Raw genomic sequence first — 24,451 nt, forward strand, 5'->3', positions numbered from 1 at the left:
ATGTGAATTCTTTTAATTTAAGCACTGTTTAATCCTGTAGTATCTGGAATTCTCACCTTCACCAGGCTGGCTAGAAGCTAGCTGTCTTCACTTCCTAGCCTTGAGAATGGAAGTTAATCTTTAATCTGATGACTGCTCTGAGGGGGTTGGGGGCCAATCCTCTGACATCTCCTTAACTTAAAATTTGAAGATATGTTGTCACAGAATTGATGCAGAGTGACCTCCATAAAATTATCGTCTCTCCTCAGCCACTCAGCTCAGATCATGTCAAAGTTTTTCTTTATCAGATTTTGCGAGGTAAGTTTTTCCTTTATTAAGAAAAAGGCAACGTGGTGGCATTAATGAGTCATTTTGACCCTCATTTGAACTTTATTCTGGCCTTCCAAGCCTTTTTCCCCAAAGAAAACAAAGTTGTTTCACTCTTTTTGTATTTGATGTTGAACAAGAGGCATGGGGCTAGAAGCACTAGATTAAACTCGGATCCTTGAGCATGCTAGTTACATCCTTGCCAACAAGAGGCTTTTAATGTGTTTAAATTTTTTTTTTTTTATTTTTATTTTCATTTGGGCAGAGGGCAGTCGAGTGGATTGATCTAAGGAGGCAGGTAAAAAATGGTTTGTCACAAATTTCGCTGACTGCCTTTAGCTTTTCATAGCCTGTGGCATCAGGTAACTAAAAAGTGACTATCCTCTATGGAAGATACTCATCCTTCAATGGAGCCAGTAATCGGTGGACTTGACTGAGTATTGACTACCATAGCTGAGTCCCACTTAGCTCAAAATGGCCATTAAAGCCCAAAGCAGATGGAGAATACTGGTAGAGACAGCAGCTAAGTAACTCCAGACAGTGCAGGAAGAGCACAGACCAGACTGTGAAGCAATTTAGGCCAGTATGATTGATGCCCCCTCTAGCTCCAGCTGTGTCCAGAATTCTACCTTGACAAACGGAGAATTATTTAAAGCTGAAACCACTTCCTTGTCTGGTGAATACAGTTTTTCACAGAATTATAGAATTACATTCTACAAAGAAGTTGAAAACATCTTCCAAGGATTAAAACACATAAAGCGATATTATAACAACAACAAAAATTCATATGCAATGGACGTGTTGATGTTCTGTGGTTGGGGGGGGGGGATGGAAAAGATTCTTGACTCATTTACACTTGTGACTTTCAGCAATCTTGATGTCCAGTCTTTTAAGTGGTCACAAGTGCTGCTGACAGATCTAGGCAGGTCCCTGAGTTTTGTCCTGTCACTGAAATGCCTATCCTGGGAAAGGCCTCCCATAGGTTAATGGAATCTTCATCATTGGAGCAGGCTCAGAGTCACAGGTTGGGAGTATCAGTAGCAGAACTCCATCTAGTAACCACATGGAGGAGCATGGCCAGTCTTAACTCCAGGGCCTGTTTAACAGCCTTACCTATGCTTCAAACCATGCAATCTTTTAAATTATAGAGGTTGTCACGATTGTGACACTTTATCTTACTGCAACAAAATTACACTGTTTTGAAGAGGACTAAGTCAAGCTGTTTTTCTGTTTGGTTTTTTTCTGAGATAGGGTATCTCTGTATTGCTTTGGAGTCTGTCCTGGAACTAGCTTTGTAGACCAGGCTGGCTCATAGAGATTCAACTGCCTCTGCCTCCCAAGTGCTGGGAGTAAAGGTGTGTGCCACCAACACCCGGCTCTAAGTCATGCTTAACTTTTGTTTAGAGAATAATTTAAAATCTAGTCCATTTAAGGTTAAATATCTGCAATTAACTGTTTATTATTTCAGGTTTGAAATATCTCCATTCAGCTGGCATTCTACATCGAGACATTAAGCCAGGGAATCTCCTTGTGAACAGCAACTGTGTTCTAAAGGTAACTTTTCAGTTATTTAAAGATCTGAGAAAAATCAAAAATGTTTGGCTCAAGAGTATTTTCTGTGGTTTATTAGAAATAAAGAGAATTTTCTTCAGCCTCGTCATTTGTCAAGGCCATCAAAACTAGTCTGTGGTCTTGGTTCTTTTTCTTTCTTTTTCTTTTTTTAAACACGTTTGCTTCTGTTTTCAAACACTTAAATAAGGATTATAATATCATGAAAAAGAATGATACTCTTTCAGAAATTCTTACCTTTTCAGATTGTTCCATTATTTATTACAGGAAGTTAAGAGACATGACCACAGCAACTCTTATAAAGGAAAAAAATTTACTGGGGCTGGCTTATAGTTTCAGAGCTTCAGTCCATAATTGTCATGGTAGAAGCATGACAGCATGCGGCCAGACATGGTACTAGAAAGGTAGCCAGGAGTTCTACATCTGGATCTGTAGTCAGCAAGAAGAAAGTGAGACACACTGGGCCTAACTTGTGCATCTAAAAACTCAAAGCCTGCCTCTAGGACACACTTCCTCCAACAAGGCTACACCTCCTAATAGTACCACTCCCTGTGGGCCTATCGGGGCCATTTTCTTTCAAACCACCACAGAAGTGTTTATCAGACAGAATTAGACTCTAAAGTGTTGTGCCAGGAAAGGGAATATCAAACTAGTGAATGTATATCTACAATCTGGTAGTCAAATCTTCCCCCATAGAATAAATTATTATATTTTATAATTCCCAAGTCTCAGTTTATGTGCCAGGAGGAGGCCATGCTTCAAAAAAAATAGCAGCATGTCTCTGCACAGTGGTAACCCCAGTATTTCAGAAGTAAAGGCAGGATGGGGGGAAAAAACCTGAACCTCACATCAACTTTTACCACTTTCCTAGTTCCTACTTCTGATTATCCTCTGTAGCAAAATCCACAGTATGTATTTATTGAACCTTGAATACATAAATATATTTTCCACACTCCTGAATAGTGACATATCCTTCCCAATTTTCCTCATGATAGAAAATAGAAATGGGGGCAGGAGAGTGGGATCAATGGTTGAAAAAGCCTACTGCTCTTGTAGAGGACCAGTTTCTGTTCCCAGCACCTACATGGTCGCTCACAGCTGGTGTAGCTCCAGTTCCAGAGGGTCTGATGCCTCTTCTGCACACATGTGCACATAAAACGAAATACTTTTTAAAGGAAAAGTAGATGCTGCACTGTGGTGGCACACACCTTTAATCCCAACACCAGGATCACAGTCTGTTAAGGGACACCAGGACAGAAACTCCAGGCAGGGACTGAAGCAGAAGCCTTGGAGAAGTGCTGGCTTGCTCTGGGCCTCCTTCCCCCCACCCCCCACCCAGGACCACCTGCTCAGGGATGGTATGGCCCACAGTGAGCTCAACCCTTGCACATCAATCATCAATTAAAAAATATCCCCACAGGCCAATCTCATGGGTCCATTTCCTCATTTTGAGGTTCCATCTTCTCAGATATGTCTATGTTTGTGCTAAGCTGTCAAAATGTAAACAGTACACTGGGCTTGGTCATTCTCAGCTATATAGCAGGCTTTAAAGCTATGCTGTCTCAAAAATGAACAAAGGAAGGTAGGTGTCTGCTTGATATATCTTACTGGGGTGGCTGCAGAGATGGCTCAGTGGTTAAAAGCACTGATTGGCTGCTCTTCCAGAGGTCCTGAGTTCCCAGCAACCAAATGGTGGCTCACAGCCATCTGTAATGAGATCTGGTGCCCTCTTCTGGTATGGATAATGTCTTACTGTCTTTTATATTTAGATTTGTGATTTTGGATTGGCCAGAGTGGAAGAATTAGATGAATCTCGTCATATGACTCAGGAAGTTGTTACTCAGTATTACCGGGCTCCAGAGATCCTAATGGGCAGCCGACATTACAGCAACGCTATTGACATCTGGTCTGTCGGATGCATCTTTGCAGAACTACTGGGCCGAAGAATATTGTTTCAGGCACAGAGTCCCATTCAGCAGGTGTGATTTTTGCTTTACAGCTTTATTTGCTTTTAATTCTGCTGTTCACTGGAAAGCCAGAAAGTTATGAAGTTGAAGATTGCAGAGGTTCATTCTGCAAGTTAGGAGCCTATTAGAGAAAGCATTCACTTTGTCACATGCACTGGTGCTTGGCAGCAGACTAGGCTCTGCAATTGTGTAGGTGTGGTCTTGAGTTGTTAGAAGGCATCTGTTCCTTCCAGCTGGATGGCTATGACTTGAAAATGTATTTGATGACTAGGCTATATACTTTTAGTGTTGATTACTTCAAATCTGTTTTAAAAAGTCTTAACTTTTTTATTGGACTAAAATATTTAGATGTAGCATAGAACACCAGAAGATAATTGAAATACAGCTTTAAGAAACCATTTGCAGCCAGGTGTGGTGACACATACCTTTAATCCCAGCATTCCTAAGGCAGAGCCATTGGATTTCTGTGAGTTCCAGGCCAGCCTCATCTACGTAATGAGTTCCAAAGTTTCAGTGTGGCTAAACCTATATAGTCAGACCCTGTCTCAGCAAAAGGAGGGTTGGGTGATGGTACACATCTTTAATCCCAGCGCTTGGGAGGCAGAAGCAGGTAAATCTCTGGGTTCAAGGCCAGGCTGCTCTACAGAGCAAATTCAAGCCAGAGATACATAGAGAAACCATGTCTCAAAGGGAAGAAGGAAGGGGTGGAGGAAGTTGCAGAGGTGGCTCAGTGGTTAAGAGCACTTGCTGTTCTTCCAGAAGACCTGAATTTGATTCTCAGCATCCACATCTGGTGACCCACAGTTACCTATCACTTTAGCTCCGGAGATCTAACTTCTCTGACCTCTGCAGGGTTCTTGCACTCAAATGTACACACACAGTTAAAAAATAATTTTTTAGGTATAAAGATAAATTGAAGGTAGGCATGGTGGCATATGCCTGAATCTTTATACTTGGGTGGCAGAAGCAGTAGATCTCTATGAGTTTGAAGCCAACTAATCTACATGGAGAGTTCCAGGCCAGCCAGGAAACCCTGTCTCAAAAGAAAGGTGTGTGTGTGGGGGGGGGGGGGGGTGTTCTGTGCTTAGTGTGTTAAGAGCACTGGCTGCTTCACTGCTTCAGGGTTTGATTGTCAGCGCCTATCGACAGTTCACAAGTGTCTGTAACTCCAATGGCAGGAGTTCTGACTCTTCTGCTAGCCCCTTCAGGCCTGCATGCACGCACTTGTTGCACAGACAAAAATACTCATAAAATAAAAATAATAAATCTTTTTTTTTTTAATAAGCAAAAAAAAAAACTCATTTATTGCGAAGTGTGTGAGAGAGGAGACCTTTATAAGTTCAGAACTAGCCTGGTCCATGTAACAGGTTCTGGAGAAGTGTAAGTGTGAGCCTCCCGGTCTTTCAGAACCACCGGAGAGCTCTTATCAGTGTGTCTGGGGTAGTAATCACCACAGAAGACAGACATATGCAGAAGTACTCTAACATGTGGAAGTAGTTACTGTCTCTTGTATTTTCTTTCTGTTTTTGAGAAATAAATATACTGGGTACTGAACAGCCAGTGGACTTTATAAAAGTGTTTCTCATCCGCAGATCTGTCCCACTTTAGACACCTTCCTGAGCATGTCCATCAGGCAGTCATTTCCTTCTGCCATCAGTGTGGTTGTTAGAGTCCAGCAAGTGTCACCACCATGCTTCCCTTAGAAGGCTCTCTAAAGATCTTATCCTCTTCAGGGGACAGCAAGTTTCTCAAGCAGTTCCTCCAACCCCCTCTTCCCCATACTGATGCTGATGGCTGCCTGCCCATGGTGTAGATAAGTAGTGCAAATGCAGGACTCTGTACATGAATTTCCCCTCCTAGGGGGATCTAAATGAAATGTGCTGTTAATTATGTTATAGAGTTGTAACAATTTCAGCACTCCAGAAAATTGGTAAGGTGGTTTACAAGGAGGGCACTGTCAGTCAAGTCTCCTTTATTGAGCCCAGTTTTCTAAGTTCCACATTTTTCTGCCAGTGTAAGAGGTTTCTAGAATGTAAGAGGTATGTGCTCGTCCAAACATTGAGTGCTTAGCTTTTATTTCAGGTGTGAATGTTTTGGGTATTTATTATATCACATGTATCTGATGTGTAGATTAGCCTCTTGATGGGCTCGAATCCATTTGAAGCATTAAAATCTATTTATTGTTTGAAGAGAACAATCAGTAGTCACTATCTACAAAGATGCTCTAGTTGTAAAATAGTAGGGCGCACAGATATAAGACTCCAGAGTTACTCTAGTGTTAGAACACTGTTCAGCTTCCATGGAATGTAGCTCAACTGGCCTCTTCTGTCTTAGCCTCCTAAGTGGTAGGATTACAGTATGGACCACCTAAGCTGATTTAAAAAACAAACAAACAAACAAACAAAAATGCTAAAAATTAATTTTTTTTTTTTTTTTTTTGAGACAGGGATTTTCTGTATAGGTTTGGAGCCTGTCCTGAAACTCACTCTGTAGACCAGGCTGGCCTCAAACTCACAGAGGTCTGCCTGCCTCTGCCTCCCAAGTGCTGGTATTAAAGGTGTATGCCACCACTGCCTGGCTAAGAAAGGGCTCTTACCAGAGCTTATTTGAAGGTTTGTGGTTCTAAGGTTTTAAAAGGAAAAAAAAAAAAAAAAAGTGCCATTCATGTTTTAAGGCCACAGCTTAAGTCTAATGAAGTTGTTTCTGTGAGTTACTATCAACCTGTATTTCATGTTCCCTTGCAGTTGGATTTGATCACAGATCTGTTGGGCACGCCATCACTGGAAGCAATGAGGACAGCTTGTGAAGGTGCTAAGGCACACATACTCAGGGGTCCTCATAAACAGGTAAAGAGGTAAAGAGGAGAACAGTCTGCCTTTGTCACTTGACTATAAGGGAAGGATTTCTATTCCAAAGATGTTGCTTATAGGTAATAGACACACACATGTATATAAACACATCCATACAAGCAGAAGCATCCTACACGTAAGATCTCTTGTTATGCATATATGACCATAAATAGAAAATTACTGATGGCCATGCCCAGCACCATAGGAGAAGATGCATGTTTTTTAGCACCACTGCTTATTGACCTCTTGGTGGTCTCCTGGTTTGTCAGTATGTGGGAAGAAAGCCTTGGCCTCAGTGCATGTAAGTCAAGATGCCCTTTCCAGATACGGAGCCCAAATAACTGGTATCTCTTTGCCATGCAAGGATGTAAAGCAGTTGCTGTTGTATTCTTACCACTAACATCACATCACACCCAAATGTGGTTAGAAGTATAAAGGAGGATTGCCTAGTTTTTATTAATCAATATCACTTGCAGCCAGCCAAGTCACGGTTGAGAAGCCAACGTGCTTTCTGTCTGCACTCTTGATTAAGCAGTATCTTCTGCCAGAACTTTCCTAATCCCCTTTAGAGAAAAAAGTTTAGTGGTGTAAAGAGTGAGTGAGGGGAGCACTTTCCCTAGGAACAGGAAACAAGCAGAACCAATAAGTTTTGAGCAGGACAAGCCAAGGCTATTTTTCCCTGGCATTGCCTTGGTTTCTTTTAAATAGAGCATCTAGGTGATCTGATTATTTAGATGAACTGCTGGGCCTACCAAAAGACAGACTGAGTTAGCATTCTTCCTCTGAAATTGCCCACCAGACATTTGATCAAGGCTTCGAGTTCCCTCCCTATAATCCCAGTGACTTCCTGCTTCCACAGGTGCTCAGGCCAGTGAATAGAGAGAGGTAGGTGCTTATGCTTTGTTTTAATTCATATTCGTTTATTTTTGAGGCAGGGTTTTTCTGTGTATCCCTGGCTTATCTCTAGTTCACTGTGTAGATCAAGTTGGCCTCAGACTCACAGCAGGCAGATGACCAGGTTTATATTTAAAGAGCCTCCTTATGGGCATATGCTTTTGTAGTCTTTTGTTCAGACTATGAAATAGTTTGAGGCCCAGTTTGAGGAATGAAGTAACCTTTTGTTTGTTTGTTTGTCTTTTTGTTTTTCGAGGTAGGGTTTCTCTGTGACTTTTGAGCCTGTTCTAGAACTAGCTCTGTAGACCAGGCTGGACTTGAACTCACAGAGATTTGCCTGCCTCTGCCTCCTGAGTGCCACCAATGTCCAGCGGATGTAGTAACTTTTTTAAAGATTTATTTTAAATTATGTCCATGTGGATGTGTGTCTGTGTGCACATGACCACAGGCAGCTGAAAGCAAATGCCCGGCAGTTGAAGTCCAGCAGTTGTGAACGCACCTTAGGTTCTGGGAACTCACGTCTTCTGCAAGAACAGTAGTTACTCTTAACCACTGAGACATCTCTCTAGCCCCTGGGAATTCAGTACTATTAACCAAGAGGAGACTCTGTATTACAGGAGAAGCTAACAGGGTCTGTTATGCTATTTACTGGTCAGCATCAGGAACATTAAACTAATTTGTTACTGTTTTATAGTAAGTGTGCCTTTGTAAATAGAATAATTTTCCTTCTTTATTGACCTCATCAGTTTAATAAATCTCCCTAGCCAAAGATAACCAGTAATGAGATGTAAGACCAGACACCCTGGTATCACTCAGCCTTCCCTAAAGGTTCTAGCTAATGGTTATCCTAGTGCTACTAACAACAGCTTAGAAGGCAAACCTTCTGAGATGTTCCTGACATGATAAAAGAGCTTAAATGTCTCCCTACAGAAGAGTTGTTATGCACTCCTTTGAGCATTCTGGGCAGATGAGTCCATTTTCTCATAAGAATTTTGAACCCAGCAGCTGTAAAAGTCTAGAGCCCTCAACTGGGTATGGTGGCACACTCCTGCAACCCCAGCATTCAGGAAACAGACAAAAGGACTGTGAGTGGAAACCAGCTTGGAATACCTCTCCTCAGACCCTGTCTCAAAAAAGAATTTTTAAAAACTTAGATCTTTCAATTAAAAAAACAAAAACAAAAACTTACCACATTATTTTCTAAAACAAAAGAGGAAGGAGAGGAACATTTTAAAGCTCTATTTTTAAATTAAATGAATTCTACAAGAATCCTTTCTTCTACTCTTCCCATGACTTGGCCTCGTGGTGAGGGATACCTCCTGGTGAGATTAAGGTTGGCTCACCAGGTTGTCTGGTCTAAGGGGAGCACCACAGCAATGTTAGTCTTGGTATCAGAGGATTTGATTTTGAAGAAAAAATGGGTAGGGTGAGAGTTAAGAGACCCTGCTGCACAGTGGTGGTTGCGTCTTCACATATTAGTCACAGCTTTAGGAGGGTGGCATCTCTTAGGCTGGTGGTGCACTGTGCCTACTGCATGCAATTGACAGTAGCATAAATGGCACCATTTTTTTTTTTTTCCCCTCCATTATGGGAATTGACTTTGATCTGCATGTGCTAGTTAACCTGTGTACCATCACTGAGTTCTGAGTAAAGTTCACAGGCTCTCGAAACTCCTTGTGTAAGTCTTTTTCCCTCCCCCACCCCCCACCTCATGACGCACAGCCATTCACTTGTTAGCATGCTAGCAGCCTCACTGAAAGCTCTCTCTACTCCTGTCAGAACTTCTCACAGCAGAGGTTAGAAGATACAACTGCAGACAAGGTTATTTAATATGTAGACAGATAACTCTGTATTTTCTCAACATTTTTTTTTCCTGTTCTTATTTTGGTTTTTGGTTTCTTGTATGTGTGGGTTTTTTGTTTTTGTTTTTTTGTTTTGTTTTGTTTTTTGTTTTGTTTTGTTTTTGTTTTTTGCCCCCAGCTTGTTATTTGAGTTTTGTTTTGTTTGATATTTTTGAAATAAGGTCTGGCCTCATCTTGTGATCCTCCTGCCTCAGCCTCTCCAGTACTGGAATTACAGGTTTGTACTACTATTCCCAGTTCCTGTACTCTGCTCCAAAAAAATTAATTTGGTTCCCAGGTTATAATGTGGAACTTGTGTAGTTTTATATGTCATGGCTATTCCACAAAATGCATGATGTTTAGTTGACTCCGTTGGCTTATTTTTCTCTGGACTGTATTGAAGAAGAATGCAGGCTGTGGTGTCAGTCTCAGGCTTACCACATTAAAAAGCTTGTTGAATGGTGTCCCATGAGTTGTACAGTGCAGGCTGTAGGCAGATTGTATAAGGCCCTACTAGTAACTCAGTCTGTGACCTTGGGCAAATTATTTAACTTCTATCTGCTTCAGTTTCATTCTTCACTAAAATAGGGATAAAAATAGTTCCTCTGGCTGGTAAGATGGATCATTGAGTAACATACTGGCCTCCAATCCTGATGGCCTGCTTTAGTCAGGCCCCAGAACCCATATGGTGGAAAGAGAAAACTCACTCCTAAAAGTTGTTCCCTAACATCTCCACATAATGCTTTGGCACCAGCACCTACCCACACACCTACATTCACAGAGTAATAATAAAATTAATGCCCTCCCACATCAGTCAACAATCAAGAAAATGCCACAAACATGCCTACAGGCCAGTCTGGTGGAGGAAATCCCTGAGCCTCCACCTTCCCAGGTGTATGAAGTTGACAACCAACACTAGCCATCACACTAAGCTTTTAAGTAGTTCTTATTTAAACTCTTTACCCTACTCCAAGTTAAGTGAAAATTATTAATATATTAGAAATAATTTCTAGGGGGCTGTAGAGATGGCTCAGTTGTTAAGAGCACTGGCTGCTCTTCCAGAGGACCCAGGTTCAATTCCCAGAACCCATATGGCAACTCACAATTGTCCATAACAATTCCAGGAGATCTGGCACTCTCACACAGACATATATGCTGGCAAAACACCAATGCATATAAAATAAAAATAAATTATGAAAAAAGTAATTTCTAGCAGTAATTAGAAGCTTACTATGAATGTGTGCTGAGACTTGTCATAAATACCTTTTATATTCTACTCATAAAAACACTTATTACACTATTAATCCTTTTGTTCATGGAAGATGGAGGATTGCAGAGATTAAATAATAATAAGCCTGATCTTCAAAATTTCTTTTTTTTTTCTTCCTTCTTGTTTCTGAAGTAAAAATGGTTTATTCATGACACAGTGGACACGAGGCAAAAGTGTCTCATATCACAGACAGCATATCCAACTTCCTGAAGTGTCCATTTCTTTAGCATAAAGAAGAGAATGAAGGTATAGACAGGCAATGCTAAGGCAGCTAAGATGGGGTGGCTCTCTATTGTCATCTTCACAGAAAAAAACTCCAGGGTCCATTAGTGGCACATTGATTCTCTATAGATTGTCAGGTGTGGGCACAGGTGAGGCCTCCACTGTGTTGTGCCCTTCAGTCGTCTCCACTACACAGGTGCAGCAGTGCCTACAGTCATCCTTGGTGTCTCTCTGAATTTAGGAGTATAGAGACTGAATTTTGGAGTATAGTAGTCAAGACTGATTTCATTCAACATGTCCACTTGGCTTTGGGAGACCATGATTCTAATCAGGACCTTGTTGTAATGCCCCTTGCCCTTCATGGAGTCATACAGCCAATCAGTAACGCAAAGTGGCTTTTTCAGAGTGCACTGGACCAGGTTCAGGAATGCGTTTTCTGGGTCTCCTTTGACCTGCTTTTTGATGCTCTCCAGCATGTCATAAGGGCTGTAGCTCTTGTACCTTTCCAACATTTTCTAGAGGTGGCATACAGTGGTCTGGGTGGGTCATGATGCTTATCCACTTGGGAACATTCAGTTCCATTCATCGTCACTCCAGCATCGTAAAGCTCCCAAGCCTTCTGGTCAATTAGTTGGATGTCATCAACTGATCCTCTGCTCTTCTGCCCTTTGCAAGAGCAACCATCAGCTTGCAGAAATTACCAGATTGTGGGAAATGATGTCCTTATCCAGAGTGGTTCTGTATGTCTCCTGCTGCAATTTGTTAATCTCCTGCAGCTTGTGGTTGGTTCTTGAGCAGATGATCTTGATAAGGGAGCCCTCAATCAATCCCAGGCCTTTCACAGAGGCTTTCAGTGGAGAAGCATCATACTGGGCAGGTGTCTTCATGGGCCCCATATCATTGTCTCCAGTGGCCAGTTAAGGCTGACTTCAGAGCTGATAGACAAAGGCAGTGTCTTGTCTCTGTACATTGCTGTGGTTAGTCAGAATGTTGATGGTGGCAACTTCGTCCATTCGTTTGGTCTTGACAGTCTTCTCAAAGTATACCTCTCAACATCAAAGTTGGTGGTGTAGGCTTTGACAGACCATAGGCACTTGGGGTTGTGGAGTGATCACCCTCCAAGCTGAGCTTGCATGGGATTTTGTGGGCAGTAGATGGTTTTTGAAAAAAGCTGGGTCATGCAGGAAACCCTGAGTTGTCTCCAAAAACAAAATTAAGTTTCTTAACTAAGCATAGTGATGCTAATCTGTAATCCCAGCACTTGGAGGCTGAGGCAGGAGAAGCTATAGACACAGCAGGCTGAAAGAAAAAAAAATTATTATTCTAAATAATAAAGTCAGGTAAGGGAGGAATGTGTTGGACCTGGCCAACTATTGCTTGTTTAGCCTGGAAACAGTCTGGGTCTCAAAAAATAGTGTTAGTCAATTGTCTAACATTATCTGTGAAATTGGTAGGATGAAATCAAGCCAACCAAACCACTGTTTTTTTTTGTTTTGTTTTGTTTTGTTTTGTTTTTGACAGTGGAAGAATTGTTGAGTCACTGCAAATCAGGGGTTCTTGGCAGGCAAAACCAATATATAGCATTTTTATTGTATTGTCTTTTTAACAACTCAGACTCTGAGATGGGGAAACTTAGCTTAGTAAAAACAGCACTTGTCTTCTGCAGGACCATGTCTGCTATTCAACAGACTCAGAGAGTGATAAAGAGTTTGTTCTGGTGTAGGATTCTTTTATGTGCATCCTGCTATCCACAGTACATGGTGAATCCTCAGTTAATGTGGTGACTTAATCACAGGCCCTTTGGTGCCAGTCAGAGTCTAAACCTTTTGATAGTTGGATGGGAACTAAAGGAATACCTTTGTAAAGGACCCTTGTACAGCCAGGCAAAAACCACTGTATCGAGATCATACTCGTGAGGATGGTGGTTCAAATTTTTTCTCTCTTTTTCTCCATCCCTAAGCATGTTTGGTCTTCCCTTATTGCCAAAGCAGCCACCTTATTTATTGGGTCAGTATTCATTTGTCATGATTTTTGTACTCTGACCTATTATATTATTGCTGTACTCTGACCAGGTACACTGCTGGAAGTCAGTGAGAATTAACCCTTCTAAAGACTGATCCATCAGTGGAGTGAAACTCATTCCCTTTGAGTTTAGATGTGTTTGATGTTTGTATTCATTCACCTTTCACCTTTTTTTTTTTTTTTTTTTTTTTTTTTTTAAAGCTGTTTTAAGACAGGGTCTCACTGTGTATCCCTGACTAGCTTGACACTCACTCTGTAGATCAGGCTGGCCTAGAACTCAAAGAGATCCACCTGCCTCTGCCTCCTGATTGCTGGGATTAAAGGTGTGAGCCACTACCCCTGGTTCACAACATCATTTTGACCTGGCTAATTCTTTTGCTATAAATTGACTATATTCCATATCCACATATTACCTAAAGGCCTGAATACTTGAATTTTTCTCTTTTCACAGCCATCTCTTCCTGTACTCTACACCCTATCCAGCCAGGCCACACATGAAGCTGTTCACCTACTTTGCAGGATGTTGGTCTTTGATCCAGTAAGTAGTATTTACTTTTATATATTTTTACTTCTGTTGTGTTTGAATGTTGTGTCTGCATGTATATCTGTGTACCACGTGTTTGCTTTGTGCTCCCAAAGGTCAGAAGAGGGAGTCAGATCCTTGGAACTGGAATTACAGATGGTTGGGAGCCACCATCTGTGACTAGGTTCTGAATCCTGGTTATCTACTAGAGCAGAGAGTACTCTTAATAAGTGCTGGGCCATTGCTCTAGCCCCTATTTTTGTATTTATTAAATAAATTTTAAAATAGTATTCTAAGTAGCATCCTGGCTTTGACTAGACTGGCAGTGTAAATAATGACTGGAATGGCAGACTGCAGCCCCTATTTTGTGTTTTCCCGTGCTAACTCATCTCACACACACTTTTTTGAGTATTGATGCTTAGATTTAAGCAAAGCTTAGGTAAAGCTCTAGAAGACATTGCCATTCTTATGATCTTAGTGTTTATAAAAGGATTTGACACCAAGTTAAATCTAGAGGAGGGAAATGTAATTGTTTGAAAAATCATCCATTGTATGGCATATGGAAATGTTTTCTTTGGGTTGAGGCTGTAACTTTTCTGAACCTCTTTTCTGGACTCTTCTTCTGGACCTGTGCTACAAACTACACTGTGATGTCTGCTGTTTATTTGTTCATTCATCCAAATCATTTATCAGTCATATCTGTGCCTGTAATTATCATCAACAGACATTCAATTGGAAACATTTAAAAAAGAAAATATACTTTAAGATACAAAGAAATGACTAAACACAAATACAAGAGGTATTTAAAGAATTTTTTTTTAAACTTACAAAATTATGATCTGTGGTGAGAAGAGAACATTTTTGTAATGTAATAATCAGATCCACATTACTATCTGCAGACAGGACTACAAGAAGAAATTAGAAGAGTTGTGTATGATTACACATGCTTTTAATCCCAGCACTTGGCAGGCAGATCTCTATTGAGGTCAAAGCCAGCCTAGTGTGAGTTCCAGGACAGCCAGGGCTTTGTTGGGGCAGGGGGTGGGGAATTGAGAATTAGGGGCAAAAAAAAAAAAGTTGGGTTTGAACCAGGCATAATGATGTATAAATATCAACCCAACTTTATTTACAGGGTGAAATTGGGGTTTCAAGTTCCTCTTTAGCCACATGGTTGAGTTGTTTTTTACTTTTGTTTTTTTGAGACAGGGTTTCTCATGTCTTAGCTGTCCTGGAACTCACTTTGTAGACCAGACTGGCCCTGAACTCACTGAGATCCGCCTGCCTCTGCCTCCCAAGTGCTAGGACTAAAGGTGTGCACACATGGTGAGTTTAGAGCTACCGTGCATGAGACCTTGCGATAGTGAGATGATTTAGATTGTGGCCTTAGGAACATGAAAACATGAAAAGTTGTGTGAAGTGCTGAACATCCTAGAATCAAGGCAGCGTGTCATTTTCATTGTCTCCCAATGAGCCCGTCCTCAGGTCCCGTAAGATCCGCTTTCCCTTCATACTCCACTGATCACTGAGAGTGGTTGGCTTTTTGCTGGAGTTTAAAGTTTATGGGTCAGTAAGCCTGATGTATTAACTGTTCTGATTCAAAGGCCTCAGAAGCCAGAAAATAGGCTGCTGCTGCTGACCTCAGCCTGACATTCACACTGCCCCTCTACTAACCCTGCAGTTTCTGGGTATGATTTGCTCTGTTCACCTATATTCAAAGAGAATAGCAGTTCTAAGCAGCTTTATAAAATTGGCAGCATGATCGCATCTCCTGAATGCTGACACTTATTCAAAAGTACAGCCTGTTGTCTAAAATGCAAAGCATTACATATTTAAATGTCATGATATTTGTCATTTGGGCCCTGTGTACCTCAGTTTCAAGGTAGGAACTTTTCAGATTTTTAGTAGAAGGTCATTTTGAAGTGACACTTGTTATCTTAAGTCTACTTACTCTGTCACCCACCCCTAAATTCAGTTGTCCCTCTTTGCCCAGAATGTTCTCTATACACATAGAACTGTGTAAGCTGTGTAATGTAACTCTGTCTTGTGAAAGATTCTACATGAACAGCTATGCTTATCTATAGTGTTGATGTGCTGGTCTCTAAATTTGATTTCAGTCAAAAAGAATATCCGCTAAGGATGCCTTAGCCCACCCCTACCTAGATGAAGGGAGGCTAAGATACCACACGTGTATGTGTAAGTGCTGCTTTTCCACCTCGACGGGAAGAGTCTATACCAGTGACTTTGAGCCTGTCACCAACCCCAAATTTGATGATACCTTTGAGAAAAACCTCAGCTCTGTCCGACAGGTTAAAGGTGAGTGCATTTTGACACCCATTCATACACAGTGACCAGTGACATCTTCGATTAAATAGCAGAGATCCAGAGTCAAGGCTGCCCAATATCTATTTTCAGCTGTGCATGTAGCTGTCTATGCAGAGCGTGTATGTATGTGCGTGCATGCGTGCGTGTGCGCGCATGTGCAAGAGCGTATGCAAAGAATGGTGAGTTATCGTTATTTCCAGGGGAAGTTTAGTCAGAGGAATGAAGACTCTGTTTCTGTTCCAAATTGTAATGAGTCTGACTCAAAATATATTGTATCTGTATTTACCATGTCACTTCATTAAGTAAAATGTATTGGACTTCTTTATGTGTAACAGTTGACATTTTTTTCAAAAAGTAAAAGTCCACTAAAGAGAATGGTGATGAGAAAAGGGAATTCGATTATTTCCTCGTAAAGTTCTGCTGAGGATTGTCCCTGCAGTAGAGCTTGAGGTGATCCTGGATTTAGAAGACTTGTCCCATGGCAGGTCTTCCCATTGGTGGAGCTTCCAGCCTGTGCAGTGCCTCCGGGGAAATTTTTGTCTGCTTGTAGCAACAACCATCATTTTGGCTTCAGAAAAGTAGAACTCGATTTGGACTGATAAAGGGTGTGTGTGTGATTTAACTAGCCCAGCAGGCCATTGTGTTCAGACGCTGGCTGCCTCAGCTGAGAATCCACACTTCCAGCCTGTGTGTCGGCAGTGGAGTGGACGGTGTTTGTTTTCTCCACAGAAATCATCCACCAGTTCATTTTGGAACAGCAGAAAGGAAACAGAGTGCCTCTCTGCATCAACCCGCAGTCTGCTGCCTTTAAGAGCTTTATTAGGTAACTATGTCTGCACAACTCTCACATCTCAGAATTAAAGGAACAGTGCTGTGATTGTGTTACCCAGCCTATTTTTGGTGGTTTGAGTTTTTTAACCCTTTGCTTTGCATGTATGTATATATGTGGGAGTCAGTTCCCTTTTCATGAATCATGTGTATTCATGGGATCAAACCTAGGTCATCATGGTTGGTGACTGGTGACAAGCACTGTATCTTGCTGAGCCATCTTGCTGACCGTTTGTTTGTTTGTTGTTTGTGGGTTTTGTTTTTTCCAAGACAGGGTTTCTCTGTGTAACAGCTCGGCTGTCCTGGTATAAAGTTGGTAAACCAGGCTGGTCTCTGCCTCCTGGGAGCTGGGGTTATAGGCACCTGGCTTTGTTTGTTTGTTTGTTTTGTTCAACAGGAGCTGGGCATGATATCACATGCCTGTCATCCCAGCACTTAAGAAGTGAAGCAGGGAATTCAAGGCCAGCCTAAGCTACATAGTGAGTTCAAGCTTAGGCTACATGAGACCACAGCTCCAAACAAACAAAAAATGTTCAATAGGAAATTGTTGTAAATGGAGGAAGCCTTTATCTTCATCTTGTGGTGCCGTCTCACTGCTGAGAGTGTGATCTCAGGTCGGCCACCTTCCCACCCTCTTGATAACACAGCCAAGGGTTCTGTGAGAGGGCTTGATCTTTATTGCTTATTTGTTTGTTAGTTTATTTGTTTTGTCATTTTGGTCTGGGTTTTTACTGGGTGAGCCCAAGCAAGCTAGTCTTGGTCTTGAGATCCTCCTGCCTCAGCACCATGATCCAGACCTGTACTCCACCTGACTCTGTCTTTGTTGTATATTTATGTTTTGTCTTGTTTCGTTGTCGCTTTGAGACAAGGTCTCACCATGTATCCCAGGCTGCTCTCCTATTCATCTTCCTGCCTCAGCCTCCTGTGTCAACAAGCCTGGATGGGTTGGTTGGGGGTGAGATGGGGTAGAGAGAAGAAGACAGGTAGATGATTCCTATCTAGAGGAGCATCCGGGATGCTCAGCAGACAGCTATGAGTCCACTTTGGATCCTAGCAAGCCTCATTCTTTTTGTCTCTTTCCCTTGTTCCCAGTGGAAAGACAGAAACCACTTTAACAATGTGGGGAGATTTTAATACTAGGGGTTACTAACCAGGAGAGGACATCTACCTTCTGAAGAGCATGAAAGTAACTCCAGCTCCCAGGGGTGGGGATGGGCCTTGAAGTAGCAAATGCAAAAGGCTGCAACCAGTATGAACCAACAGAGAAAAACAAGGAAGAAATTGAACTCAGAGTTCCCTCCCCCAGGAGCCTTTTTGGAGAGGGTCTGCATTTGCAGACGCACACACAGCATGAGCAGGCAGGACAGGTACCAAGGTGGATAAAACTGGCCCATCAGAGGGACGCAGAGCTTGAGTGAATGTGGCCAGAAGCAGGAAGGGACGCTGTTGCCTGATGCTCCAGCCTGCAGCGCCCTCCTGTGCCCTCTTTTGACAAATATGATATGAAGCCAGGTAGCAAAGGAGAACCTCAAGCAGATCTGGCTCCTGTTTTTATGACAGGGCAAAGGGTGGATTTGAGCTTGAGGCCACTGTCTGCTTCCCACCCCCACTCCTACCCCGACCTTTCTACCCCGACCTTTCTCTCTTTCCTTTTCCCGAATTGAAGTAGGGCCTTGCCTGTATTGAAGCTGTTGGACCAAATTCAAGAATTGTGTGTGAAATAAGTAAAATCAGTTGTCTTTCATTCTCTCAGGTCCCCCCCTCCCCACAAACACACATGAAGAAAGATCACATTAACTTGCATTTTAACTGACTTTGCTGTGGTTTTGGGTTACTTTGTTTAATATTTTCCCAGAAGAGTCAGTGACCCAGGTGATTAGGTGTTCTAGCAGCTTCCAGGTGCTAGTCATTGTTCTCCTGGGCTCTGGGAGGGAAAGTGATTATCATTCCTTTCTAATTAGCAACCCTAGACTCCTCGGGGGACTAACTAGTACCAGGTCTGTGATAACAATTGCTAGGCCCTGACTCATCAGCACCAGCAATGCCCAGGTGAGAATGCTCACATGGCCTCTTCACGTAGAACCCCCCACTTGCTGACACTATTTTGAGAGGTACTTCTTAAGGGCATTTTCCTGATTGGATAGGGATAATGTTATTTATAATAGCTACCACTTACTTTACATCATGAAGTAGGCTCCATGGAAAACACTGTGCATATATTTTCCACATTACAGCAGGTAAACTGCAGGGTCCTTCCCGCTCCCCACCAAATACCATGGCCCTCTCTTGCCCCTGTGTAAATCACTGAAAGTTAATGCCTCACTCTGGATAACAGATCTCTAAATGAATGGTTTGCAAGCAGCTCAGTGTAGAGAGGTTAAAGCAACAGAACAGAAAGTGCAGAAATGCCCTGTGCAGACCCATCCAAATTGAGGGCTACTGGGCAATAAGTGGAGCTGCCCTCTCCCTCTCTGATGTGCCACTGACTCTGCGGTTTCCCTTTTCTTCCAGTTCCACCGTCGCTCAGCCATCTGAGATGCCACCGTCTCCTCTGGTGTGGGAATGACAGTGGAAGACACTGTACTACTGAAGATGTAATGTAGCTTGCACTGGAGCCTGGGATTTGCAATTCTGGAGGGTTAATCATGCTTGTACTGTAATTTTACTAATGAAGTTTTAAATTAACAACCACTACTTGTATGATATGAATAATATTTAGAAATGTTACTAGACTTTTAATCTTGTAAAGTGGTTGTGCTTTTAGAAGAAAAAAAAATATTTTACCCAGAGTTGCACATGGTTAAAGAATTCAGTGCAGCTGTTATGGCTCGCCTCAGAACAAATGAGAATTGAACCAAATTTGGACGTTTGGGGTTTATGTTTTGTTTTTTGTTTTGTTTTGTTTTTATGAAGTGAGATTGTTCACATGTACACATACACACACACACGCACAGACGACAGTCATACATTTTGATATTTGAGCCATTCCTAAAGATTTGGGGTTTTCTAAAACTAAAAAGTCTAGAAAGCTTGCCTGTGACCAATCATGGAGCCACGTGAGCTGATCTTGGCTGCACTGGGGGAAGGGGAGAGGGGGCATGCCACCTAATGATCAAGTCCTATAGCGGCTTCTCATTAGAGCCGTGATGGTGATGTGTGCTGTCTGAACTCCAATGTTGTGCATAGAGAGACTGGATCTGACTAGGAGAGACTAACCCTGTTTTCCTTATCCGGTATAAATATATATATATATATATATATTTAATCTATTTTTATTAGAAGTTTTTCTGCTCTTTCTTACATAAAAAAAAAAAAAAAGACCCAAGCATGCATCTTTCATGTGTGTAAATAATTCATTTCTGGGCTAATTTCAAAAGAATCCCAACACTGCTGTATAGAGAGAACTAGCTTGCACATTTTAGGTCTGTGAAATTCTGTGAGACTTTTCCTGCACTGGACAGTGAGAAATAATAAATAAAAGACAAAAAGAAATTTAAAAAACATTAAAGCCACAAAGGCACATAGGGAATCATGTCAAATGTGTTTGTGTCCTTAGGCAAAGCTGTGGGAGTCTTGAAATGTCACAGTAGTAAATAGCTTATTACTTTTTGACAAATTCTTTTTCCTGCTGGAACACTGAACTCTGTGCATATGTAAATACGAACACCAATCGAAGGCCTCTACCTCCTGGAGTTACACAACTTGGCTTGTTTACCTCCACACGCTGATGATGACTATTTTTTTTTTTTAAGTTCAATGTGGAGACTTGAAACTTGAATGTCCCTTCCAACTTTTATATTAAAAATAAAAAGACAAGAAAATCGAAGAACGTTTTTCACCTGTACAAGGAGTACTAATGAATCGTCTTAAAAGTGGTCTAGGAAAAATCTTGGTGTGTGTTATGGACAATGAACTGTTAAAGTTATTGTAAGTTATCTGTATGTAGCAGAGTATTTTCATCTTGACCAATCTGAGCTGAATCTGAAGACTATTAAGTTATGTTTAGAAGTTTTAACTTCAATGAAGTAATTATTTGCTGTGAAACAAACATTGAATTACTAAACAAAGATGGTGCAATATCTTTGTTTTTGTTTTTGTTTTTGTTTTTTTATGAGGCTCCTGAGAATCAACCCAGCTGAAGCATTTCAATTCACTTGAATGAGAAACATGTTTAGTTCAAAAGAGCCCAAGAAGACACTGGTATGAAAGGTACAACCTCAGAGGTTGGTCGGTTACCGTGGCACACTTTCTGGTCACTTTGTACAATGTAGATTTGAAGTACAGTGGTGAAAGCATTAAATGTGACATTTGAAAATGGTGTGTTAATGTCTTATTTCCACCCTTCCCTTTGTTTCTCTTCAGCCTTTGTCCTGACTTGGAAAAAACTGAAGACATGTGCTTACATTTCCACACGTAACTTCGAGGAAATTATTTGTTTGTTTTTAATTCTTCCCAGAAACTTAAGATTGTCAAGAATATATCGGAAGCTCAGTTAAATGACACCAGAGACAGCGTGGTCCAATTATGTACAATATGGATGTCTTGTTTTCATGTAGGATCGAACACGTTAAATAAAAGTAGATTGCTGTGGGTAAAGCAGACTAATGAAGATATACGACCTTCCCTCCTCCTTTCTGTCCCCTGTCCCTAGAAGCCCTGGTCACTAAGGAGGAAGGAAGTCAGGGCAGTGTAATTCAGACCAGAAACCAGACTGTTTAATTTTCTCATATGTGTCCTGAGACTGAACAAAATAATACCATGATATTATTCTTTTTGCCTGTGCGGGCCTTGAATTCAGTGTGTAGCCAAGTGTTACCCCACCCCCTGAGACAAGGTCTTTATGTGTAGCATTGACTGTTCTGGAACTCACTGTGTAGACCGGGAACTCAGAGATCTCCTGAGCACTGGGATTAAAGCCATGTGCCACCTCCGCCTGGCTGTGGGGCTGAGCCACCTCTCCAGCGCCACTCTCTTTTTTGTTTCTTTGATTCATTGGTTGTCTGAGACAAGTTCTCATTATCTAAGCCAGTTTGGCCTGAACTCATAGATCCCTCTGCCCCTGCCCCGCCTCCCCCGGGGGCTTGGAGTAGTGGTGCAAACCACACCACACCTAGCTCTACTTATTTTTGCTGTCTGGCTGTAACCCTGAGATTTGGCCATTCTGTCTTTTCCATCTGGTGGGAAGAGTGATTGAACTGGGGTCATCGGGGTTGCATGCAGACACCTGGACCTGTTCACCTCTTTCACCAGCCTTTATTAGTCTGAATGGTACATTACATTATATGTTCAGATTGTCCAGTTGTCCTCCAAATTTCACCTAGAGGTGTTTTCCCCGAATCCAGGATCAAGGATCTTACCTTATATTGGTTTTCTTTTTAGTGCTAGTAGAAAGGCATCGAGCCAGGCAGTGGTTGCACACACCTTTGGTCCCAGCACTCTGTGAGTTCAAGGCCAGCCTGGTCTACAGAGTGAGTTCCAGGACAGGTTCCAAAGCTACACAGAGAGACTCTGTCTCAAAAAACCGAGAGAGGGAGAGTGAGAGGTAGGCATTGAGCTAGGCTGGAGCAATACAGTGGTTAAGCACACTAACTGCTTTTCCAGAGGTCTTTAGTTCAATTCCCAGCACTCACATAGCAGCTCACAGCTGTCTATAACTTTTCCAGTGGGATCGATGCCCACTTTGGATGTACAGCTAAAACACCCATATACACACATACACACACACACACATATCTGTAGAATGGTGGGAGCACACACCTTTAATCTTAGCACTCAGGAGGCATGTGGTTCATTGTAAGTTTGAGGCTCACAGAGCTAGTTCCAGGACAGCCAAGGCTACACAAAGGAACTTTGTCTCAGGAGGGAAAAAAAGCAAATCTCAACAAATAAAATTTTTAAAAATGGCAGGGCCAGCTGTCATGGAAAAAGATAGGCAAAGATCTATATAGTCAGTTTGTTTCCTCAGGTTTAGATATCAGTTAAACACTTTTGGAAAAACTATCAGCCTTGTGTGTGTTAGTGGCTATAAATAGCCACACATTCCCTCCTTGGGAATGTGTGAGCCTGTTGCCTATAAAGGTTGCTCTAAGAAACCTCGGAGACAATTTTCTTGTGTCTGTTCGTGTCTCTGATTTCAGTGTTGTCCCCTCTCCCTAGTCCCATGGGTATGTAGGGTGCCTTTGGGAGACCCCAGGGCACAGTGGCCAAGTCATGTCCACCCACACCAAACTACAGAATAAGGAACATGTGATTGAGACCCTGCCTAGAGCAAGCTCAAGTTCCTTGACCACTAGAGGATCTGTGTCTCGGAGAAGTGGGGCTTCCCCAACTTTAATGCAGATAAATTTGAAGACATAGTAGCTAATAGATGTGGAATCAAATATATTGCCAGTTATGTTCAGTAATAAATCGCACATCCAATGGAGGGTTTGTGTCTTATGATTTTTTTTAAAGATGCTATGAGTGGTTTGTTCCCATTCCATTCCATCAAGAGGCACAAACAACTGTCTTATTTTGGGTGATAGATAATTTGTATGATCATGAGATCAACATTGATTACCAGAGGCTTGCACTGCACAAAAGACCCTTCTTCCCTTATAGTAACTAGCTGTGGAAGAATTTGTGTTGGTTTTTCTGAGGCAGAGTCTTGTGGTGTGCAGGCTGGACTCAGACTTGTTATGATGGAGTGTGTCTTTGAACTGGAGATCTTCCAGGCTCCACCTCCAAGCACTGGAATTGCACTGGGTACCATACTCATGTAGAGAAATATTTTATTCTTCAGCAGATGGTATACAGTGGCATCTGTCAATAATCTTTGCCCCATTATTTGCTACTAGTTGGGAAATAATTTAATATTGTTGTCATTCATTCTGCACACCTTTTTCTAAGAATTGAGCAGATTTGATGAGAGTCATCAAAATCTTGTAGGTAGGAAAATGCCCCTATCAGGAGATTATGGCTTCATGGAATGCAGCTAATCTGGATTTCCAGCCTCGTGCCCCCCCCCCCCCCAGTGACAAAATGTGATCAGGTATCTCAACAACCTTTAAAAGAAGGAAAGAGACTGGAAGGTGTGTTGCCACCTCCAGGCCAAGGTCAGAACTATGTCACTCCTCTGTGCTCTCCTTTTCCTTACTTCATGGCCACCAGGCTTTGACCATGAAGAGCACTTGGCCACCAGAGGTAAAGCCAATCTGTTTTGATCAAGCTTAAATAGAACATGGCCATATCTACTCATTGTCCCATCCATGACTTCATTCACACAAAGGCAGAAGAGTAGCCTGGATAGAGGCTGGCCAGCAAAGCCTGAACTGCTTATATTCTGGATGTGTATAGAAGCTAATGGGGCCAGTGGTATGGCTCAGTGGATGACAATGCCTGCCACCAAGCCTGACAACCTGAGTTGGATCCCTGTGGTCACCTGGGTTAAAAGAAAGCATTGACCCCCTCTCATGTGTACCCACATACGCACACACAAAGTGAATAAATAAAAGCTGGGCTTGGTGACACACAGGGAGGCCTGAGGATCTCTGATGTCTACTGCACAAAGAAGCATCTCTGATGAGGTCTGAGAGCTGCACTGATCCATGAACATAGAGATACTATGTCCATGTAGCAGAATAGTAGTAGTAGTAGTAGGTTCTCCCCTGAGGCATGTGAGCTCCTCAACCATGGACTCTTGAATAAATTTACAGTACTAGGCATGTTTCTTCCTGTGGAACAGGCCTTAAATCTAATAAGGAAATGGTTGGTTATCCCAGAACATGCATGCCACTGTTGTATCCATTGACATATCTTGCCACACTGGCATTGCTACAGCTCACAGGGTTCTCAGTTGG

General features: G+C 42.0%; 1 protein-coding gene across 3 annotated transcripts in view; it reads left to right on the top strand.

Annotated features, from left to right (window-relative positions):
• Nlk (nemo like kinase) overlaps positions 1 to 20,928 on the top strand; it is a 124,057-nt gene extending 103,129 nt beyond the window's left edge. Inside the window, exons 4-12 of one of the 3 annotated variants that reach the window (XM_051179849.1) lie at positions 191 to 297; positions 1,775 to 1,860; positions 3,645 to 3,854; positions 6,587 to 6,688; positions 13,392 to 13,478; positions 15,578 to 15,776; positions 16,515 to 16,608; positions 18,575 to 18,662; positions 19,125 to 20,928. In XM_051179849.1, coding sequence (XP_051035806.1) covers positions 191 to 297; positions 1,775 to 1,860; positions 3,645 to 3,854; positions 6,587 to 6,688; positions 13,392 to 13,478; positions 15,578 to 15,776; positions 16,515 to 16,608; positions 18,575 to 18,638 — 949 coding nt within the window. In that variant the 3' untranslated portion in view covers positions 18,639 to 18,662; positions 19,125 to 20,928. The remainder of the gene's footprint in view (positions 1 to 190; positions 298 to 1,774; positions 1,861 to 3,644; positions 3,855 to 6,586; positions 6,689 to 13,391; positions 13,479 to 15,577; positions 15,777 to 16,514; positions 16,609 to 18,574; positions 18,663 to 19,124) is intronic. The other 2 variants (XM_051179851.1, XM_051179850.1) reach the window with 2 other exon arrangements.
• Positions 20,929 to 24,451: the final 3,523 nt, after the last annotated feature.

Source organism: Phodopus roborovskii, unplaced genomic scaffold (genome assembly GCF_943737965.1).
Source record: "Phodopus roborovskii unplaced genomic scaffold, PHOROB, whole genome shotgun sequence".
Lineage (NCBI taxonomy): Eukaryota > Metazoa > Chordata > Mammalia > Rodentia > Cricetidae > Phodopus > Phodopus roborovskii.